A 20,901-nucleotide genomic window follows, 5' to 3' on the forward strand; every position below is an offset into this window, starting at 1 on the left:
TCTCCATACCACTCTTACCAGCAGATGCATGTCTGGTAGAGGCGAGCCGGTCTGAAAAGACGGGTTAAGCTTTGCAGCCTTCGAAGGCAACCTGCCTCCGAGCTGCCTGCTGCCCGAGGAGCTCGCAGCACCAGGGCAGACCTGGGGTTCAGCTCGCCAGCTCTGCCGGGGACCCTGTGGGCTGTTCCCTGACTACCCTAACGCAAGGACGAAGGTCTGCGGTCCTTTGCCACGCTGGCACTGCTGTACCACCGCAGCGGCGGCGGTGGGGATGGGAAGATGGAGATCAGACAGCGGCGTGTGAAGGCTGCAACTCTGCACCCCTCAGCACCCCAGACTTTCTTTACCAGTGCCGTTCCCCTGTCTGGAAGGACTGCCCTCAACGGGCTTCTCTTCACAGCGTTGACCCAAAGGCATTGTTGTGTCCCAACAAAAGAAAATCACAAATCCCTCTCCAAGTCAGCTGCTGGAATTGGTGTTAATTTTGTCATAAACAGCTGCTGCACTCAAAATCTTGTAGGTGGCCGGAACTGCAGGGCTGTGAAATGTGATGGATGCAGTTTTATGCCTGTTCATCTGTCCCTTGGGGAAGCACGCGGAACCCTGAGCAGTGTCCCCACTGTCCCCGAAGCCTTTCTGTTCCCCTGCACGGAGAGGCGAAGGAAGCTGCCCATCCCATTCACACATGCGGAGCACACTTTCGCGGCCAACAAGTGAATAGTCTGTATTATCTTTGTGTTGATTAGGCACAAGAAAATACAGTAATCAAATTACTAAAACTGCTGGACTGAACTCCAAAATCAGTCTGTGGTGATAACTTGGTAATAAAGCCTGAAAATACCAAGGATGGATATTCATATATTGTATAGACGCAGTACTGCTTAGAGGAGGGGATGGGAGTGTAAATCGGGCACAGTCCCTGAAGGCAGGACTCGAGTTCAGGGTTGTGGTGAGAAATTTCTTTGCTGGTTGGAAAAGATCCTAGTTGGAGTGTTTGCCTTGCACAAAATAGGCTGGAAGGAGTTTGGAAAACACAGACCTTGAAGCTTTATCTCGAACCGCGAGCGCAGTGCGTGGGATCGAGAAATGTGGGAGCTGGACTGCAGCACACCGGGCGGGCTGGGGTGCGTGGGGTAGCAGCAGCAGCGGGAGGCTGCGAGCGGGCCGAGCAGCGTTGGAAGCAAAGGTGTCTCAAGAGTTTGAAAAGTAAAACTGGCGGTGATTGGGGTTTCCTTATTAGCTTTATTGTAGGTGCATCTGACTTTGGGCTCGTTGCAGCAGTGCTAGACCTTCCCCGAGGTCTTGCAGCACACAGAGCAGCTGGGAGAGCAAAAGGGCCGCGATCTGCTCAGTTGAGTAGCAGATCTGGACAGAGCCAGGAAGGGAGCTCGGGTTAAAGCATAACTGCCCTGCTGCCGTGCTCGTTACCAGGAGCCCTTGCTTTTTTTGGACTCCGCGCAGAAGGTCAACTGGTTATCAAGGTGCAAGACGCTTCCAGTCGGTGTTGCTGAGTACTAGGTCCTGCTCAGGGCACTGTGCTTCAGGAAGGATGTGGCCCAGAGGAGAGCAAGGATAACCCGGAGAAAATGTGATTTGTGAAGGTAATGGAAATAAGTTTATGCTAGACAGGCATGGCTAAGGGAGACTGAGGCTTGAAGTATGTGAAGTTTCGGTAGAGAGGAAACGAAAACAGACAAAACCCTCAAAGCTTCTGGGTTTGAGCGGTGCATTACAAACTGTGCACTGTGGAGGACTTTGTCTCTGTATGCCAACGGCTGCCGTGGGGAGGGAGGATCCTGTGGATCAGGTCACCCTGCGGCGCTGGCTCGACGGGCTCCTGTGTTTGCAGAAAGAAGCTGCTTGGGTGAGGGCGATGCAGAGCTCGGGGCAGTGGTGGGGTTGGTGTGTTTGTAAACTCGGTTATCACCAATGACCGAAGCACCAGCCCTTCTTTGAGGGCAATATTGTCATTGCGTATCATAAATTGCCGTTTGAGTCACCCGAACGGTGATTGTGATTGCTTATCAGTAGGAAAGTGCTCCGGATCTTCCCCTGGTGAGCAAGGCAAGCTTTATTCATTTTTCTATTTGTGGTTATAGGGAAGGAATTTGTCATTTAGTGCTTAAATATTCACCAGAAATATCAGGAAGGATGAGATAAGCCCTGGAAGCCTCTCTAGGTCCTCCTTCAAAACTAACCTTTTTAATTGGTGATGGTTTCATGGGAAAAGGCGCGTGCACCTGGAGCGGGGCTGGCCGTTGTGTGGGGCTTCGAAGGCGTGCTTTTATTTTGGTATTCACATAACCAGGAGGGCTGCAGTCACACGGCAGGGAAGTGTGCGTTAGCTTGCCTCTCCTTATCGCGGAGGCTGGGAGGTCGGGAACAAAAGGCACTCTGTTTGGGACCGGTGCTGAGTCAGTAAGCCTTGTGCCCAGCGTCTCCTGGACTTTGCTTCCCTCCTGCCTTGCAGAAGCAGCCGACGGTGTGTGCTCCTGGAGCTGGGTTTGACTTGGGTGAGGAGGCGATGTGTCCGCAGGTGGGTTTTGAGTGCTAACACAAAATGAGGAAGGATCGAGTTTCTAGAAGGAGGCAGGTCTCCGGTCCCAGGACCGCTCTCAGCCCAGAGGTGCTGGGAAGAGGCAGGATGGGCACCCACCCGACTCAGTGCAGCGTATTTAGGAATAGTCTTTCCTCCCTATAGTCCATGGGGTGTGTGCATATGATGGTATCTTCGTAGTCCTCTCTGCCTGGGTGTTCTTGGGCGAGCTGGACTAGGAGGGACGGTGGCTGGAGGCTTTCAGGGTGCTGAGGACAGCCTGCGAGATCTGATGTCTTGTGAGTTGTTCTTTGGTTTGGGGGTTTGGGGTTTTTTTGGTGGGTGTTTTCAGTTTGCTCCAATACGTGCAGCATGCTTCTCTTGCCCAGCCTCGAGGGGTATTATCAAGTACAGCAGCCTTGAAACCTGATTTCAGGGGCTGTGTTGTAAAAAGGGAGCAGTTGTCTTTGCCTTAGGCTGAGCGTGGGCTCCCCGGCTTCTCTGTAAAGCAGGCTTTGCCTACATCCATGGGAAGAGGCAAATATTGTGGCCAAGAGGTCGGTGCCTTGCTGCCGGTGGCAGCCTCTGATGTGGGATGACTCGGTGGCATGATGGGTTTCTGGCTGCTGGCACTCAGAGGCTGAGCTGCCATAGGGTGTTTCAGGGCTTTGGGGCTGGTTGTATTAACGTAGACTCAGGTGGGACTATAAACACAACTTACCTCCCTTCTCCCTGGCTTTAAACTGGTTTAAAGCCAATTTAAGCACGGGTTGCATGCTGCGAGACTGGGCAGGCGTGTGTCCCCAGCAGGCTGATGCCACAGCGCCGATAGCCATGCTGGGCTCAGCATCGCTGGCCGGGCTGCCTCTATGGGATGGGATGCTGCACCCAGCAGGGGCGACGCTCTTCATCTCTTCTCCTTTCGGACGGAGCCTGTCCCACAGCTGTGGTGCGCGGGTCTCCGGGCGTTCGCAGGGCTGGCGTTGGCTTGGCTCTAGACGGGGCAGCGTTGCCAGCCTGGCGCCGGCACTGGGGCCCTGGCTGCAGTCAGCAGGCGAGGGTGTCCTTGGAGGGTGGTTTTCATAGCCGGTCCGTCTCCCCCGTCCGTCCTGTGTGCAATCAGAGCTGGCGTTCATCAGAAATAGGCTCACACTTGCTGGGAAAACAGAGTTGTTTTTCCTTTTCCTCCCCCCCCGCTTCCCTTCCTGAGCTTCTGAGTGTTTGTGGCCAAGGACAGCAGAGCGTCGGGATGCCGGGACGGCTCTGGGAACAAGCGGGGGACCAGCCCTGCAGAAAAAGCCTGGGAGGAACTTTCCTGGGAGCCAGACTTCTGCTCTTCTCTGAGGCAGCACCTTACCAAAGCTTGGGCTAAAGCTTCTGTCCATCACAGATCAAAGCTTAACTTGTCCCTGCCTAGGCTTTGCAGGTGACTCCCAATAGTCTTGTTTCCTCTCCTCATAACTCAAGCGGCTTTTTTTTAATCAGTGTGTTTTTTATAGCACTTTACAACATTTAATCAAATGGTCTTTACTCCATTGTGTAATCAAATGCCTGGAATAGATGAACTGCTGCTGGAGAAGTCTCCTAAAGGTGCTTCATCGTCTCGCCCATTTTATCAGGGCACACTATGTCACCCTGATGCTGATTTCATCCATTTATTTCCTTTTAGAAGCAGGGGGGCTCACTGCTGGGCTTTCAAATCCCCAGCATTTTGCCGAACACCTTTGAACAGGCAGAGACGTGCCCAGATGGCCAATGTCATGCTCAGCCAGGGCAAACAGGTCTGGCACCGAGGGAAATACCTCGTGGAGGAGTTGGAGTTGGGAACTTCAGTAGAACCATGATCCTGTTGCAGTTCAGGGGCTGTGTGTGTGTGTGCATGTGTCCCAGTTTTAAGGTCTGAGGTTTACCTGAAGTGTCTAAAGGTATGTTTTATTTGATTAAAAACTTAAAATACACTGATACTGGTGACACCAACCCCATTCTGAATGTGGTGGGGACATTCCTGGCAAGTCCTCCGGGGCACTTGTAGCCTAGCCTGGCTGTCCCAAGCCCATGGATGTCTCTAAGTGTGTCGTGGTTTGGTTTTTTTAATCTGGAAAAAGTGCTTACTTTCTGCCTGCTCACAGGAAGGGAAACTTGGCCGAACGAGAGATGTGGCAGGAGCGTTCAAAGGGTCAGTGCACAAACCAGCTGCTCGTGAGGCCATAAAAAAAGAGCTTTCTGCGACCTGCGGCTGCACCTTTGCCTGGGGCACAGGGGCTTGGTTTTGCTTTGCTTTATCAGGCATTTGGTAATACCTTACCTAAGTCCCCTTGTTTGTCTGTCTCTTCCATGCATCTTTTCTTGAGGTTTAGCTACTTAATCTGTGATGAAATGTAAAGCAAAGTCCTCCACGCTCATGCTCAGGAGAAGGACTTTGTTTACAGTTTCAGCTGCTGCTTAACTCATTGACCGCGTAGGTTTAATTTTAATAGGGCTCTTGCGTTTGAAACCTCATCTAGGCTAGTATTACTAGAGAAAAATTCTTCTCCTTTGCTAAATACAAAGAAAGTTTGCAAATTGTGTTACAGGTCATCTTTTTAAAAAAATAAATAAATTGCTGCACATACTCGGTGTGGCTGAAGGAGGATGGTTAGTGTACTCTTCTGGTGGCTACTTCTAGCTCTAAAGGGTTGCTCCCTCATTCAGCCTGTCCGTACCGGTATTCCCCATCCATAAGATGTTTTGTAACAATTTGATAGATAAATCATCTAAGGGCACTGAGACGTTCTGATGCCCTGAGCTGTTCAGCTCCTGGTTACGCTCCATGTTGTGAGGGCCAGCAATGGTAACCACGACAGGGTGTGCTTTATCAATTTACTTGTGGGTTGGGGTTCTGTGGTTTTGTGGTTTTGGGGTGTTTGTTTTTTTTTTTTTTTTTTTGCAATAGTTGTCTTTACTTTGTGCTCATTATAATACTTCAATGTATACTTAAATTAAAGCTTTTCCAGTGGGAAGGGAAAAAAAACCTAGCAGCATTTACGTTGGAGTCTGCAAGCAAAGTTATTTCCAGTTTGGCATTAAATCTTTTTCAAACAGGCAAAAAGTATCCCTTTTGAAGCATGCGGGTCAATCTGCAGGCAGGGATGGCTGCTGTCATCTCTCAGGCCCTCGCTGCTGCACCGGATCCCCGCTGCTTCCCACCCAGCAGAGCCATGCCAGCCCAGCACGAGGCACCACCGCTGCTGTGAGCGCTGGGGACATGCGGTGTGGGCTGGAGAGGGGGTTCTTTTCCCCCAAAGCAAAACATAACCAGTGTTGCAGCACAGCATTGTCCAATACGCTGAAGCCTGGCCTCTCCTAAACTTGGCGTACACTGAAGATAGCTTGGAAAAGCACTCAAATTGCCCAAGCACGCCTTCCTCCGGAGACTGGGGAGCTGCTGGGCTCGGCTCGGGGATGCTGCAATGTCCTCGTGTGTCCGGGAGCCAGCTGGCAGACCAAGCCTCCTCTTCCAAATCTCCCTCGGCCTCTTTCTGCTCAGGCATTAACAGCCTGACTGGTGTTTCTAGGAAGTGCAGCATAAATCCCCTAAAGCACTTAAGCAAGTCCCCAGCTTTAGGTATATAAGTAGTCTTGCTGTATTTATGCTTTTTAAAGGGGGTGGGGGTTTTAGGAGGCTTTTGTTTTTATCTCGAAGGCTAGTGAAAGCCGCTTTCTCCCATGCTAGGGATGACGTTCGCTGCAGCAGCCTCTCCTCTGTTTGAATCAAGTTCACTTGAACAGCCCCATCTTCTCCTGAGCCTGACTTTAGACTCGGGGTCTGTGAAGGTTTATGTCATGTTTAACTTCAGGGTGGTGTCCTCGAGAGATGCTGGTGTCCGTAGGTCAGCGTGGGTCCGTGAAAGCTGAGCCAAGCTTACAAGAGGGGCTCCTGTCTGTCTGTCTGTCTCCATCTATCATTCTGCTGAGTGTGCTCAGTTGGCACAGGGGCTGATGAGAGCACTCAGCAGGGAGCAAAGCAAGGGTGTTGACTTGGTCGCTTTGCTCTGCTCCCCAGTGTCCGTGGAGAATAGAAACCGCTGTTGAGCAGGTCTCCATCCATCCGTTCAAGGTTTTCAGAGCACCTGTACAAGTTCTTGCTATCCCTTTTTGGCCTCACACATGTTGAGGCAGCCTGGGAATTTGTGAGCGAAACAAAATGAGGCATTGACTGTGTCTTGAGCCACTTTGCACCAGTGAAAGCTGCAGAAGTTCTTTCATCTGCAGAGTATTTATGCATAAGAAGAAAATCGGGCCAGCAAGAGCAGCATTTGCGAAGTCTAGGCGACATGATGGCAGTGGGACACTTGTCTCTTGGTCTGGTGCTCTCCTGCTGTACAAATATGGCACATGCCCTAAAAGCTGCTCTTCTACCAGAGGGCAACGTCTGCAGCGATGAGCAGGACTCTTCCATCCTGCTGTATACATAGCCTGCTTTGAATGAGCAGCTCTAACGTAATTTTTCATTCTGCTGTCGCAAGGACAGCATGTCTGTGTATTTTCTTTCCAGCTGCTGTAATACAGGGCTCTGAGAAATCTCGTTTTCTTGAAAATCCTTGGAAGAAGCACTGAAAGCTGCTCTGTGTGCTTTCTGGCAGAGGAAGAGAGGTTTGCTTCAATGTTGGCGCCTGTGTTCAAAATGCTGCTGCTTTGCCCTGCTGCCGTGCTGGAGGGGGTGCAGCCAGCAGCTGAGCAAGTTTGATCCCGTTGGGTGAACTTCAGATGGAGCAAATGGCTTTTCACGAGCATCTTTTCCTCTTGAGGCCAGGCAGGAGGGCTCCCATCCCTCTGCCCGACACCTCTGGTGACAGGGGATCAGCTGGAGCTCAGCACCGGCACTGACAGATCCCACCACGACTGAGATCCCAGAGCCAGGAATGATTTGATTTGTTCTGAGGTGCGCTGGGGAAATGCCGTAAATGCTGGGAAATGAGCTGGCACTTTGATGGGTTACAAGAGCTTTTGCTTTAGGAGGGTGTTTCTTCTAGTGCTCCCACGGCTCTCCTCCGAACATCGGGATGGTTCTAGGCTCAGCACCGTGTGTCCAGGGAGGACCATCCCCACCCACGTGTACGAGCAAGTGGGCACGACTGAAGATGGATGCCTGCCTAAAGGGACAGAACTGGGAGGAAAACCCAGTCCCCCGTGCTCGTAGCGTGGTCTTAAAAACCAAATCGTGCTTCTTTCCTAAGCCTGCTGCAGGTAACGGACATGGTGAAGTAGTGCAAAAGATTTGAGACGCTGTTCCAGCTGAAGTGCAGAGATTTGAGTGTCCTGCTGATGCAGTCCCTGCAAATTAGGCGCTGTAATGAAGATTTATAAACCAGCTTATTTTCTGTTGAGGGATGGAAGGTGCCCTCCTATTACTAGGCGGGGGAAAAAGTGCTTTAAGGGCTAACTGGTAGTTTTGAATGGTGGTTTTTGCAGAGAATTTAGATTAATAATGTGTCCTCTTAAAATGGAGCGGGTGAAAGCAACAGTGATCAGAACCACTGAGTAAGCAGTGGGTAATCCCTCCTGGACTCAACAAATCCATACTTGCTCACAACAAAATCTCCCTCCAACTCTTATTTAGTATATATTTCTATAATCTGCTTTCCAAACACTGCTGTCGCAAAGCATGTCTAGCTCGAAGGCCATGGCGCACCCCAGGGTGGCACTCGGTCCTTGGACCTGGAGACAGAGCAGCACTTGGATGTGGGGAAGGGCTCACGCTGGTTTTTGGAGGTTGGATTTCTGTGCTTAGAAATGCAATGCAGCAGTAACTAGCTGCCCCATACATGTTTTGTCCTGCTCTGCAATGAAACCGCATAGCTATACTATCTTATTTTTTCCTCTTGTGTTTTTTTACAGGCAAATGAGGTGACTGACAGTGCTTACATGGGCTCAGAGAGCACGTACAGTGAGTGCGAAACCTTCACGGATGAAGACACCAGCACACTAGTACATCACGAGATGCACGACGAAGTAGAAACGGACAGTGCCATCGACTCCACCGTGCACTCGGAATTCACGGATCCCATCGAGGAGCCGGAGCATGGGTGAGTGGGAACGGCGAGGAGCAAAACTCACCATGCAGGGCTGGAAACTCTGGCAAAATGGGAGCAGCTGAGGACCGAGGGAGACGCAGCCTGAGGATTTAAAATAAAGTGGGCGAGTCTGTCTTGCTGAAACCGGTTGGTTTGTTCTTTGTATTTGTAACTTCATGCAAGACCAAAATAGCTCTTCTTTAAGAATAATAATAATAATAATTAGACTGCACCATGTGTAGGCTGTTTTGGAGCTCAGCCTGGCAATCTCTTTGAGTTAATCGTTGCTTGCCTTGGGAGAACCCCGTACCCTCATTAGCATCTTTAACGTCTAAAATAAGTTCTCAGATGATCCAAACACCTGAAATACTTGCAGTTTTTAATCTATCACTTAAGCCAGAAACGCAACATATAATTTTCAAGTCAGGAGGGGAACTTACCGTGTTCTTGTTTTTCCTAAACATGCGTGCACCCTTTGATGTGCAGCCACCTCCTGTAATAACTAGTTTTAAACTTGTGCCTGAAGCACAGAAGTGTGAGCTAAGATCTTTGTCCCCGTGTCTGAACCGCTGCTGGCAAAACTGCTCCTGGGCCCACCTCACTTCCTAGATTTTGCAGGAAAAGTTGTTTTTTGGGGTGAAACTGGGATGCTGGGAAGGCAGGAGAGGAAGGATTAACTCCTTTAATAGTGACCCAAGAGCACCGGTCTGCGCTGAAACCTCTGGAAATGTCATCGCTTAAGGTCTGCTAATGCACAGAACTTTTTTGGCCAAAAACACACCACCCAGGCCTGGTGCTCTGGTGAGTACTTACAGTTCCCGTTGCTTTTAGAAAGCACCGGGCTTCCCTCCCACCCCAAAGTCACATCTGGGGGCATCAGAGGTGCCATGAGCGGTCAGTGCTGCAGGGTGCTCGGTGCTGGGGCTGAAAGGGTGCTGTGGATTAGGGAAGAAATGAGATTAGCTGGCTAGGCTCTCCTCGCCCGAGCGCGTTCAGCTCGGTGACAGTTAAATCGGGATATAATCAGTTGCTGAGCTCCCTGACCACTGAGCGGCCATGGCAGCCTGCGTGCGCTCTCGTCCTCTGGGAAAAATGACGTGCCTCAGATTCACCTGCCTGTAGGTACAAAATACTTTGCTTGGGAATTTTTTTAAGATTAGGTTATTCTTGAGGCTTCCCTGCTACTCCCAGTGCAGGCCTGGGAAGGTCGGGTGTCCTTTGGGTGCTCTGTCCAAGCGCAGTGGTGCCTTTTGCCAGGTGTGTTAAATGTGTGCAAATTCCAGGTAGCCAAAAAATCAAGGAGAAAGTTAATTTGGCTTAAAGATTTGGAAGGCTTGAGACAGGAACCTCTGGAAGTCTGTTCCGAAGTTGTTGAGGGCTGGTTTTGGTGCCATTAAACCCCAGGCAGGACAACAGTTTTACACCTCTGGTGCCCAGAGCTCTTCCAGGGGACACACAGTAAGTACAATCCGACCAGTGCAGCTGGTGGACTGAATCCAAGCTTCAACACTGCTTTTCAGTAGCTGTTAAAGCTCAACATAGCTTAAATAGTTTGAGCTGCAGTGGTTATTTAGGCTGTGTGTAGTAAAGATTAGTTGGATTCTGGATCTCAAAACTGCTAGAGCTCCCAATAGGTGTGTATGAAATACTCATGCTATTTATTGCCCGAAGCATCCCTGGCTGAGGGTTTCCAGGTGCCTGATGAGATCTGCTTCTGTATGGTGCTTGTCAAACCACAGCCCCAAATTTAGAGATTTGGGGATGGGTTTTGCTTGTGAGTTAAAAATTCCACCCCCTGCCTTCTATTCCTGGAGAGATTTCCGATGCTTTTGGCAATGGTCTGCTGGGTGCAGCGTTTGACTCACCGCTGGGGAGGATGGGTTTCTGACGGATCCTGCTGCAGGAATAACAGCGCTTCTCAAGGAAGATGTGCAGGTGCCCACAAGCTGGACTGGACTTGTCTGCAGTTAAATAGAGATCTGCTGCTGTTTTGGCTGGAGGGTTGACATGTTTTTATTAGCAGGATAAGGGCAAATCCTTCAGATGGTGCAGGTTTTTGTCATAAATGGCTTATCTGTAATCTCTTTTTCTTTCTGATTTAGCACAGCTAAATCGTCTAGTCATACCCCCATTTTCCACCTTCTAGCAAGTGGATGAAGAAGAGGGCATAGCCTGAAATAGCAGTTTTTATAACAATGCAATCTTTTTTTTAGCATTGAGTTTTGGAGAGGAGAGGGGTGCTGGTCTCCCCAGAACACATACCTGTGGCTCATAGACACGTGGGCTGCTTTCACAGCCTGGTTCTTACAAACCCCCCCCTGCCTTTTCCCCCCAGCTTAATTTTAAAACCTCTGCAGTCATGGGCAGGAAAGTCCTCTGAGAGTGGGCACATATTGCCGTGGTGGCTTGACTTCATACAACACTGCATAGGTGAAAAGACGCTTACAGGAACGATGACTTCTGTGCTGAGCTGTGTCCCCTTGGAAGCAAGGGGCGTCCCAGGACCTGTGCTGGGTCTGTTCAGGGTTTAGGCTGAAGCTTAACACACTACAGCCTTTCTGGATCCAGTGTTAAAAACACATGAAATGGCATTCCCCCCTCCAAGACTGTCATGAGCACGTACAGCGTTTTCCCAGCAGGGAAAGGGCTCCTTTGTCTTGCCCGGGGGCCTGTTCCTGCTGGGTTTGGCAGCTGCCTGTAAACCGCCGGGATTTGTGCCATGGGGGGCGTTACAGCGTTAAACCCCGGTGCTGGGCTCTTGATAGGATTATACGGCAATAAGCGAGCGTGAGCCCGGCACATAGGCTGATGATGTAACTCAAAACACATTTAGGGTGTGTTTGGGGCATGCCGAGCTTTTTCTCTGCCGTGCTTTTGGTTGCGCCCGTGCCGTGCAAGGGCTTGCCACCAACCCTGGGTACTGTCTTGCAAGTCTGACTGCCCCCAGATCCTATGTTGCAGCTGCCAGGGGAGCTTGCGTGAAAAAGCATTGGTTTGTTGTGAAAAAAAAAATTGCTGCGGAGTTCCCGGTGGTGCCTGGGCTGCCCTTTCGGTGTTCAAGGCACAGGGTGACTTGCACTGTAAGGAAGAGCTAGCCTGATCTACCGACACGGGAGGTGTGACTTGCAAAGCGGATGTATTGGATGCAATTGGAAAGGCCGCCGCGGTGGCCGCCCTCTAACGTCTTCCTCTGCTCCCACAGATCCCATCCGCACGACCTGCCTCTGGGCTCGGACCTCAGCCACTCCATCGTTACAGTCATTAGCGGAGAGGAGCATTTTGAGGATTATGGAGAAGGGAATGAAGCAGATTTGTTCTCGGACAGCTTGTGTAATGGGGAAAGCAGCTTTAATAGCTCCTCGTTCCTCTCTCCCAGGTAATGCCCAGCACGGCGCTGGCAATGTTTTAACTGGTTTCAGTTGCTTAGTGTTTGCCTATGCTTTGTGTGTGAGAGTTGCTCCCTTTGGGTTTGCACGCTAATCAGCCTGCAAGAGCGGGTTCCTGGCAAACTTTGGATTCAACGGGATAACCGGCTCGGAAGTGGAAGAGGAGTGGCCTCCCTCAGTCTTTCCTTTTCCTGAACAGCCTCCATCCTCCCATCCAGAGGCACTAATGCCTGGCAGCAGGTGGAAGAGCAATCCGCATTTCACATGCGTCCAGGACAGCGTCACCTTCCCACTCCTCTTAGGGATGTGGCTCCTCGCAGAACCTTCCGGTAGAGAAAACCACTGTGCAGCTTTACCCCTGGTCCTGTTGGATGACACTTTTTTTTCTTTCTCTCTTCTACTTGTATTTTTTGGCTTTGATATGATGCTTGGTTGGATTTGCGCAAGCTGTGGCAGCCTTCCTTCTCTAGGCAGCCCAAGGGATACGTGGAGCAAGAAGCAGGCTGTAGCGTTTTCCTTGCATTAGGGTCTGAAGCCAGGCAAATGTTGGTTTTCCAGCCCATGCAGGGTGGACTGAGGAGCTGGTATGACAGTACAAAACACGTCAATACTTACTTTCTGAGGAAAAAAAGTAAAAGCTGGAATGCTCATCCGCTGCTGCAGCCCACAAAGTCTCGGTGATGACAGATAACACCGGGGACAGGTTCCTCCATCGGGCAGCGCATCTCTGCGCGAGGCAGGAGTGGTCCCTGCCAGCCACATGCTTGTGTTGAAGACAAGAACATACTTTTTTCCTTTGGGATGATACGTGTTTGTGACTTTCTGCAGCAGTATAAACTTGTCATAACTTTTTTTTTTTTCTGCCTGCCTGTTTTGTACCAGCTTCCCAAAGCCCTTCATAGAGTTTGGGCAATTCTGCTTGCACAGGCTGACGGGGAAGAACTGCTGTCAAATCTCCACACGTTCACTTTGCTGCAGGTCAGGGCTGACTTTCTATTTTGCTGGTGCAGCAGCAATTTTGAAGATGTTAACTAAACCTGCAATAGGAAAGCATTGCTGTAAAGCATGCCTAACCCATTACTTCAGGAAACGGGTGCTCCAGTGCTTGATGTGGTGGGATACCCTGCAGTGGAAGGGACATGTCACTCATCCGTGCTCGTCCTTTGGCTGCGCTGTGCAGAAATGCCGAGTGTGGCTGGCTGTACTGGTGCTGCAGCATAGGAAGTGCTCTTGGATAAAAACCAGCTTTGGTGTTTGTTTTGAGTTTCTCTGAGTGTGGGCCTCCAACCTAGTCCGGAAGGCTCCTGGCAAGAAAATACTCAGCTAAAGAGCCTTGCAATCAGTTAAACTTTCTCTTTAATATCAGGCCGGAGCTCCCAGGTTGCCTACGCTCCCAGTGTTCAAATCTTGCTGTCAGGGCACCGTCTCCCCTCTACTGCTCTGTCTCTTTGGATCTTATCCACAAGATCATGCTCAGCAGTATCTTTCCTGTGCCGGGAGGGCCTCACTCGGCACGTGGCCACACAGCTTGTGGTGGTTATGCTGGAGACTCGCTGCTGGGGCTTGCTAGGGAGGCAGGCTGCAGATAAACCCTGCAAAACCTCCAGAGTTAAGAATGTGGTTCTGTTTGAAACAGCAGATTTCCTCATGCCTTTCAGGTCTAGCCCTTACCTTGGATTATCGTTGCGTGTGTGAAGCTCCTTAGCTCATCGTTCTCTGAGATTGTGCTGTTTAAAAACAGCCCTGCCTCCCCAGTGTGTTTAAACATAGTGAAACCTTAAAGAACTACGGGATATCTCTGGTTCAGGCTGAACTCTTGTGGGTTTTTTTTTTTTGGCTGTGGTTTGAATACGAGGAACAGTATTGCTTGTAAATGGTCACATCGCCACACACCTTTTCCATGTTACAAAAGTCTCTAAGTGGGAATAACGTCAACAAATTTTCCTGCCACAGCTCCAGATCTTCACCAGAGAACTAATGCAAGAACCAAGAGCCTTCAGGGAACACTGTAGGGTATTGCATTTTCCCGCTTAGTCCTTGCGTGTGTGTTTGCGATGCCTCCTCTTGGGCTGCCGCCTCTTCCTTGGCACGTCCCTCCGGTAAAAGAAGTCTCTGCAACGCTTGGTGGGAAATGAAAGGCAACCGAAGGGAAAAGCTCCTCGCGTGCACCCATTTCGGCCGCCGACGTGCCGTGTCATAAGCACCGATGACCTATGGAAGGTGAACGTTACTCCAGGAGACGGAGGGAGGAGGCAGGAAGGCTGCGTATGGCGCAGAGCCTGGCGGCTTGCCACAAGGGGTAGGTGGGGACGCCCCGAGGCGCAGTGCGGTTGAGCTCTCGCCCACTCAACAGGCAAGCAACCAACGCAGCCAGAGGCCAAGCGTATCAGTACGTACCTGAAGAGCTGCCAGGCTGGCCTGTGGGTTCTCCTCCATGCTGTTTTTCCCATTTTGATTAATGCTTGTTAGATTCAGGTTCACACCTTGCCCAGGGACGCACCCAGCCGGGTGAGCTGTTTCTGCCTCGCTGAGGACTCGCTGAATGGGGCTCACGTGCAGCCAGGCGCGGGGGCAGAGCCCAGAAAAGGGCACATCACTTCTTCCAAGTGCCACAAAGCTTCTGTCACCTCTTACCCTGCGCAAAGCCTGAGCAACTGAACTGACTGCTGGTGGATAATGATTATCCTGGGTTCAAACCTGCCCTAGAGGGTAGGGGGAATGTTTTTCAATTTTTTTTTTCCAGGAATGGGAAGAGATGAGCAATTCGGCATTTACTGTTGTCCAGTTGCCTGTTCTAAGGGGGCTCGGAAATACTGTACAGACGGCACAGACTCAGAGGCCTGACCCTGGGGGTGGCTGGGCTGCTGGCACCCCACTGCCACCGAAAAACATCAATGAGGGGTTATGCAAAGGTGCTGAGCCAGGGGACCCCTCCTGGGGTGTCCCGTGCACTCAGCATCTCCTGGGCCAGGACTTGCCAGTGTGTATCTATCACGGGGTTGACTAGCCCTTTCCAGATGCCTTTTGGTTTTAAGCTTGCTTGTGTTTGCTCACACCTTTACCTGTCTTTGTTATTGAACTGCTCTGTTTTTTCACTATTAACCTTTCTTTGATTAAAGTCCGTGGCTTCCAGAAGCATGTTTTCCTGCAGAAAGGATTTGTGGCATATATTTGGTCCCAAAGTAACACAAACTCTTTGCTGTTCAGAATCCCTTGTCCAAACTCTGTCCTGCCCAAGTCATGTCAGGTGGGGGAAAGGGCTCCCTGGTTTGCCAAGTGCCAATGGACGCCTCGGCAGCTCGTTTTCCACGTCAGCAGCTGAAAATGAAAAGCCGGTCGGATCCACTAGCTCCCCAGGCTGTTAAAGTCCTGTAGACCCCCGTGTCCCCTGGCTGAGTGATGTTTCCTACAACGAGGCAAAGCTGCTGCTTCAGCTGCTGTGTGCTTCACTTTGTAGGAGGCAGCAGTTGAGTCACCACCACCTTTTTGAGCTTAGCTTCAAAGGGGAGCTCTTTGCAATGAAAATCTGACTCTGTGCATTACTAACGGTGGGTCCACACCTGCATGGCTAATCTGTTTTTAGAGCATCCCATTGGAAAATGGTGCAAATGAGCAAAGGACGTGGCTCTCGCCCGTGGCACCCCATCCAGCGGTGTGTGAGTTCGGGCTGCGCTTACTGAGGCAAACCCGGACCATTGCTAGAGCCTCCTGAGACAGGCTGCTTGGAAAATCATGTTGGAAAATAAACTTTGTAGTCGCGTAGGTTTGTGGAAAGCACGCACCTCACCTCCCCTGGGCTCTCAGGGGGTCCTCCACCAGAGCCAGCTGGCACCGGGGTTTGGAAACACGGGCCAAGCTTAGCTGCTGTAAGTCTTTGGGAGGAGAGTGATTCAAGTCCTGCTAATTTATAGCAACTCCGTATTGACTGCGATTTGGCTTCTAAAATCAAGAGGGAAGGTGACCCAATCTGCCTTGAAGTTTTTAATTGCAAGTCTTGTATCTCACACCAAAAGCTCCCCTGCCTAAACGTACGCTCAGCTTGTGGAAGCCACGGACGAAAATCAGCCCCGTCTGTTCTGTCCTGATAAAATGACCCTTCTGATTTCTCTAGCACCAATCCGCTCGCTGCGAAACTGCACAGCATTATCGCAGATGAAGCATTTGAGTTTTACTGTAGCCAGTGCCACAAACAAATCAACCGCCTCGAGGATCTTTCTGCTCGCCTGAATGATCTTGAAATGAATAGGTAATTGGGCTTGTGTGTGGCCATTTCAGTGTCGGGAGTGATGTTCTTGAAGGGAAGACCCTCCTTGTCTTGCACAGCTTTCCTTTGCTGATGTGTTGCTTGATTCCCGGTTGCGAAAGGGGATGAATTTCACCGAATGAGGTGAGCCTCTCCAGGTGGTAAAGGCTGTAATAACATTATGGAGGGTGAGCAGCAGTTTCCTTTAATCTGAGCCACGGAGGCTGGCAGACGATGAGAGTCTTCCCTTCTCCTCTGGGCAGCCTCTTTGCATGTCCTGCCGAGCGGTGGGTGCTTCTCCACGCACCGAGCAATGCAGTCCTTGCATCAGGGCTGGAAGCTGATCGCGTACAGTATTTCTGTCACCAAGGAAAAGACTGCCAGGTCTTCTGGCTGATAATGCCCAGCGTGGAGGCACGCCCGAGTTGCTGGTTCAGCCTGGAAGGACAGATACGGCCCGTCCTCCCACTGCAGCAGTAACCTGAAAACATCAGCTTGCTCTCTGTGGCTCGGGACCTCTCCTGTAGACGCTTGCTTTGCAGCAGTAAAATCATATTTCCCCCAGCTTCGCCAGCTGCCTGCCCACCTATGTGCCACCACCAGCCAGGCAGATGCGATAAACGCTGGTGCCTTCGCGTAGGAACTTCATGAGCTTTTGAATGTAACGTTTGAGGTCTACCAGCCGGCAGCTGGACTTGCGGATTTGACAAGTAGGGAGGGATTTCTATTTGTTTGTTTATTTTTTCAGACCTGTTTGCAGTCCACTGGGTGGAAGGATGGCGGCATTAATGATAATCATTCTGCTCGCATCTGGTGTGCTATTTCAAGCCTGGTTTTTGGTCATGCTCTTGGTCTCTATCTGTCCTCTGCAGGGACAGAGTGACATGGGAGCTCTCCTGGGCTGGATAGCTATGGGACGAGAACTGGAAAACAAATAGGAGCTTGACCTTAATTTTTTTTAGTGGAAAAAGTACCTCTCTCCCTCTGTCTTTCTCAGGCAAATAGTTGCCTTTGCGTTTGGAGTCCTTGAGGGTCAGTGATGGCTCTCAGGGTATGCAGTTATTAAGGAGAATGCTGGACTTCCCTGAATGCACCAGTAGCCCCACTCCATTTCAGGCTTTCCCCACCAAATTTACCTGCAAAGCTGAACTAACGCTTCTGAGCCTCCTGTGACAGACGGGATTTCCAGAGGAGGCTTCCCTGTCCCATGGTGTCATGGTGGGAATTTCATAGCCCCTTTGGGCTCAGGGCGAGTAGGTATGGTTCCTCCGTCTGTGTTCGGGGTTTCCTGTGCACAAATCTGCTGGCAACTTCTTCCAAGTGCCCCTGTGCACCAACGGGTGGAAGGGGCATCGCCCACCCTTTCTGCAGTGAGGACATGAGAGGGGTCCCCGTGCAGCACGCGGGACGTGGCAGGACCTGTTTGCTCCCAGCATCACCGGCAACCTGAAGCCCTCAGTGCAGGGGGCAAGTAAGCGAAGAGAGCAGCAGAAACTGGACCAAAATCTGGACCAAGCAGCCTCGCACCGTGCCTGGCAGGCGAAGCTTGAAGGCACCCGCTCCAGAGGATGCTAGCAGCTGGGGTGAAGCCCAAGCTGCCGTGTAACAGCCTCGCTCTTAAAGGCTGTGAGTGTATATGCAGCATTTTACACTTGGAATAAGGTGGGGAGCCTGGTCCTGGCATCAGGGCACTGCTGCCGGAGCCCGTGGTAGGGGAAGGTGGGGAGGAAATCCACCAGGAGCTTGGGATGAACCAGTTCTGTAAAAGTACACTTTGTTTTAGTGCCCTTGAAGCAGCAGTGGTGTGTCTCATCCCCTCCAGAGAGACCGGCGGGTGCCAGCACTGCTGTCCGATAAGCTGTTTGCAGAGAAAAATATTTTTTCCCCCTCCGGTGCTGGGGAGATACGTGACTCGTTACAATTGCTGGCAAACTGGAGGAGGGCCTGACCTCCTCTCCTCGGGCGGGTGCCGAGCGTCCTTGAAGCCTGGCCAGCGGCGGCTCTTGCACTCCGTGGAAATCTGGGCTTTGAGGATGCCCTTTTGACACGAGGGCTGGTAACCCTGACAACAACCCCTGGTCAGTCATTGTTGTGGGTTTTTTTTAAAAGAAAATTGTCCTGAGCTATTTTTAATTCCTCCTTCCAAGAACTAATGTAATTGTTGCAGCTCAAGGCAGGAATGGACTCCCAGATGATTTTTTTTTTTTTTTTTTTCTTTAAACTGAGCTAAGCACCAGGGAATGCAATTGCTGCTTCTCCGCTCGGGCTGGAGCTGTGTTTGCTGTCATCATTCAGGGATGATTTGGTATCAGTGATGTGTCCCAGTGGCATCTGTTTGACAACAGCGTGTGTTTGGGTAGAAGATGAGGAGCGAGATCCAAGCCCCGCTTGCTTCGCTAGCATGCAGCTGCATCGATCACGACCGAATGACTGGAAGGAGCATATTAGCAAGCAGCCGTTTCTGAAAAAGGCTTTTTTTTTTTTTTTTTTTTTTCCTCAGCGGGGAGAGCCCGCAGCCCTGTCCCAAGGGACAGGGGCAGGGTAACGCAGCCCTTGGCTGTTCGTACCGAGGGTCATGCTGAGCACTAGCTAAACCCTGACCGCTGTGGTATGGTGGCAGCTGGCTGGGGCATACACGGAGCCCGGGTGTGTGATCTCTGTCAGTTATCTGTGCAAAGCAGAGCTTGTACCCGTCCCCAGCGATTATAACAGTGTCCATGCTTAAAATCCAGAAAGGGACACGATCAACAGCTCCTAAAATCTCCGAGCTACCCGTAGGCAGCAGTTCTCTGGTGACCCAGAGCCAAAGAGTGAGAATAATCTTTGTGAGAAGTGCAAAGGAGCGTGCAGAAGGATGGAGGTGCCTGTGTGCAGGCAGGAGGTGCGCCCTGTCCCCCGGTTGCTGGGCAGGGAGCTCCCGGGGGGACAGCAGGGGAGGGAGGGCTGGGGTGCTGCGGGGTGCAGGAGACGTAGCTCAGTCTGCCACCAGCGCCGGGCCGAAGCCCACCAAACTCACTGCTATTATTAGCGCTTTTCTTGGGGATCAACTTTCAGGATCGGCCGGTGAGAGGATACCGTTGCCGGAGGCGGTGCGGTTTTCTGCAGCGTTATTCCATTTGGTTTGTTATCAACGGGTTGTTAAATACGTGAGCGGTTTCCTCGCCTGCCTTTTAGCGGGGGTGGCCGGGCTGTGCGGGTGGTGCATGCCGTGCGGGCGCTCCCCTGCCATAGCAAAGGATGTGCCCCGGAGTGCTTGCAGTTTCCTGTTTCCCTTGCTCTCCACTGTCAGCTTTCCTAACTCTTTCCTGTTTTTTCTTCATTTTGCAGTCCAAATAAAAGACTCTCAAGCAAGAAGGTGGCAAGGTAAGCTCACACTCCTATTACTGCTCGGTGAGAGGGGTGCCCGTGCTAGCTGCCGGGCCCGCGGAAGGAAGGCTGTCAAAATAAGTTTGTAGCGTCGTACTTCTGGATGTGTCGCATAGCGCTGGGGAAAAGCGGGTTTAATTCTGATATAGTTTGCAATAGCTGTTTTTCTGAAGTGGGGGTTTCTCACTCGTGCACGCAGCTGGAGGCTGGTGTCAACCTGATTTCTTCTAGGACAAAAATAGGGGTGCTTTCCCCCCTCCATCCTGCCAGTGCCCTAGCAGGGAGTATGTGGAGTGGGGAAGGAGTGTCTAGAAGGGCACGTCCCTCTGGACTGCTTGACGGGGCTGCCTCCTCCCCAGCGTCACTGTGGTGGGTCTCTAGAAGACCAGACCAGTCAGTACACCTGCTCGGAGGGAATTCTTCAGCACTGCAAAAAAACCTAGTCATCTCAGACAACTCTCTTGGCTCTGTTTTACTTTGCTCGGTGTAATCCTTGGTACTTTGCTGGAGCAGCCCTCCCAGCGCGATCAGGGGCTTTGGGGAGTTCCCGGGGGGGTGACTGCAGGTAACCCCACCCTGGGGTTTAACGCCGTGCCCCTTCTGTCCTGCGGGACCATCCCGTGTGATGCCAGTCACCCTTTCTTTGTGGGCACTTTCATCCCTGCCTGCGCAGGAAAAGCTGCAGTTTGCTCTGAATCGCTGGGGCAGAGGGTCCATGCCGTCTCAATGTTCACCTTTTCCTGTCCCAGCTTCGCCATCCCTCCTGTTCCTGTGTCATCGTGCTTTTAAGAATATACTGAGGCTTACCTTGGCTGTCCTGCCTGCCTCTGCCCCGCTCGGGAGGGAGATTGCCCTCTGCAGTCCTTGGCTTTCTCTTTGCTTGTTTCCAAGCAGGGCAGGGATGCCACAGAGGAATAAGCAGCTCGATTTGGGTGATGCTTGTGCTCCCGTGCCCTGGCACTCAATCTGCTCCCTGCGCTGACCTGAGCAGCTTCTGTCTGCCTCTCCCTCCCGGCTGTGCTCTCGCACCTTTGCCTTCTCCATTTTTACTGCGGTCAGCAAGTCTCCCCTGGCACGACTTCCCCTCCTGGCAAGGAAGCGGGTCCTTGATATTACATTTCCTAGTTCCGGTCATCTTACTTTCTAGATCTTTGTTAAAAACGCTGGCAGGAAAGAAGGCTGAAGGGAGCAGCCTGTCCCTAGGTTTCCTGTTTTAGGTCTAGTTTTTGTCCCGTGTCTGGCAGAGCAAATTTGGGGAGGATTTGAGTTAAACTTTTGGGCATGGAGATGCCCTGTCTATGGGGGATTGAGCCCTCC

The 20,901-nt window shown here is 51.4% G+C and overlaps 1 protein-coding gene across 3 annotated transcripts in view; it reads left to right on the plus strand.

The window, feature by feature from the left end:
* RAB11FIP3 (RAB11 family interacting protein 3) overlaps positions 1 to 20,901 on the plus strand; it is an 80,044-nt gene that overhangs the window by 44,878 nt on the left and 14,265 nt on the right. Inside the window, exons 4-7 of one of the 3 annotated variants that reach the window (XM_075515701.1) lie at positions 8,414 to 8,601; positions 11,792 to 11,965; positions 16,087 to 16,221; positions 19,546 to 19,581. In XM_075515701.1, coding sequence (XP_075371816.1) covers positions 8,414 to 8,601; positions 11,792 to 11,965; positions 16,087 to 16,221; positions 19,546 to 19,581 — 533 coding nt within the window. The remainder of the gene's footprint in view (positions 1 to 8,413; positions 8,602 to 11,791; positions 11,966 to 16,086; positions 16,222 to 19,545; positions 19,582 to 20,901) is intronic. The other 2 variants (XM_075515702.1, XM_075515703.1) reach the window with 2 other exon arrangements.

The sequence above is a fragment of the Mycteria americana genome, chromosome 12 (assembly GCF_035582795.1).
Source record: "Mycteria americana isolate JAX WOST 10 ecotype Jacksonville Zoo and Gardens chromosome 12, USCA_MyAme_1.0, whole genome shotgun sequence".
In the NCBI taxonomy this organism is placed as follows: Eukaryota; Metazoa; Chordata; class Aves; order Ciconiiformes; family Ciconiidae; genus Mycteria; species Mycteria americana.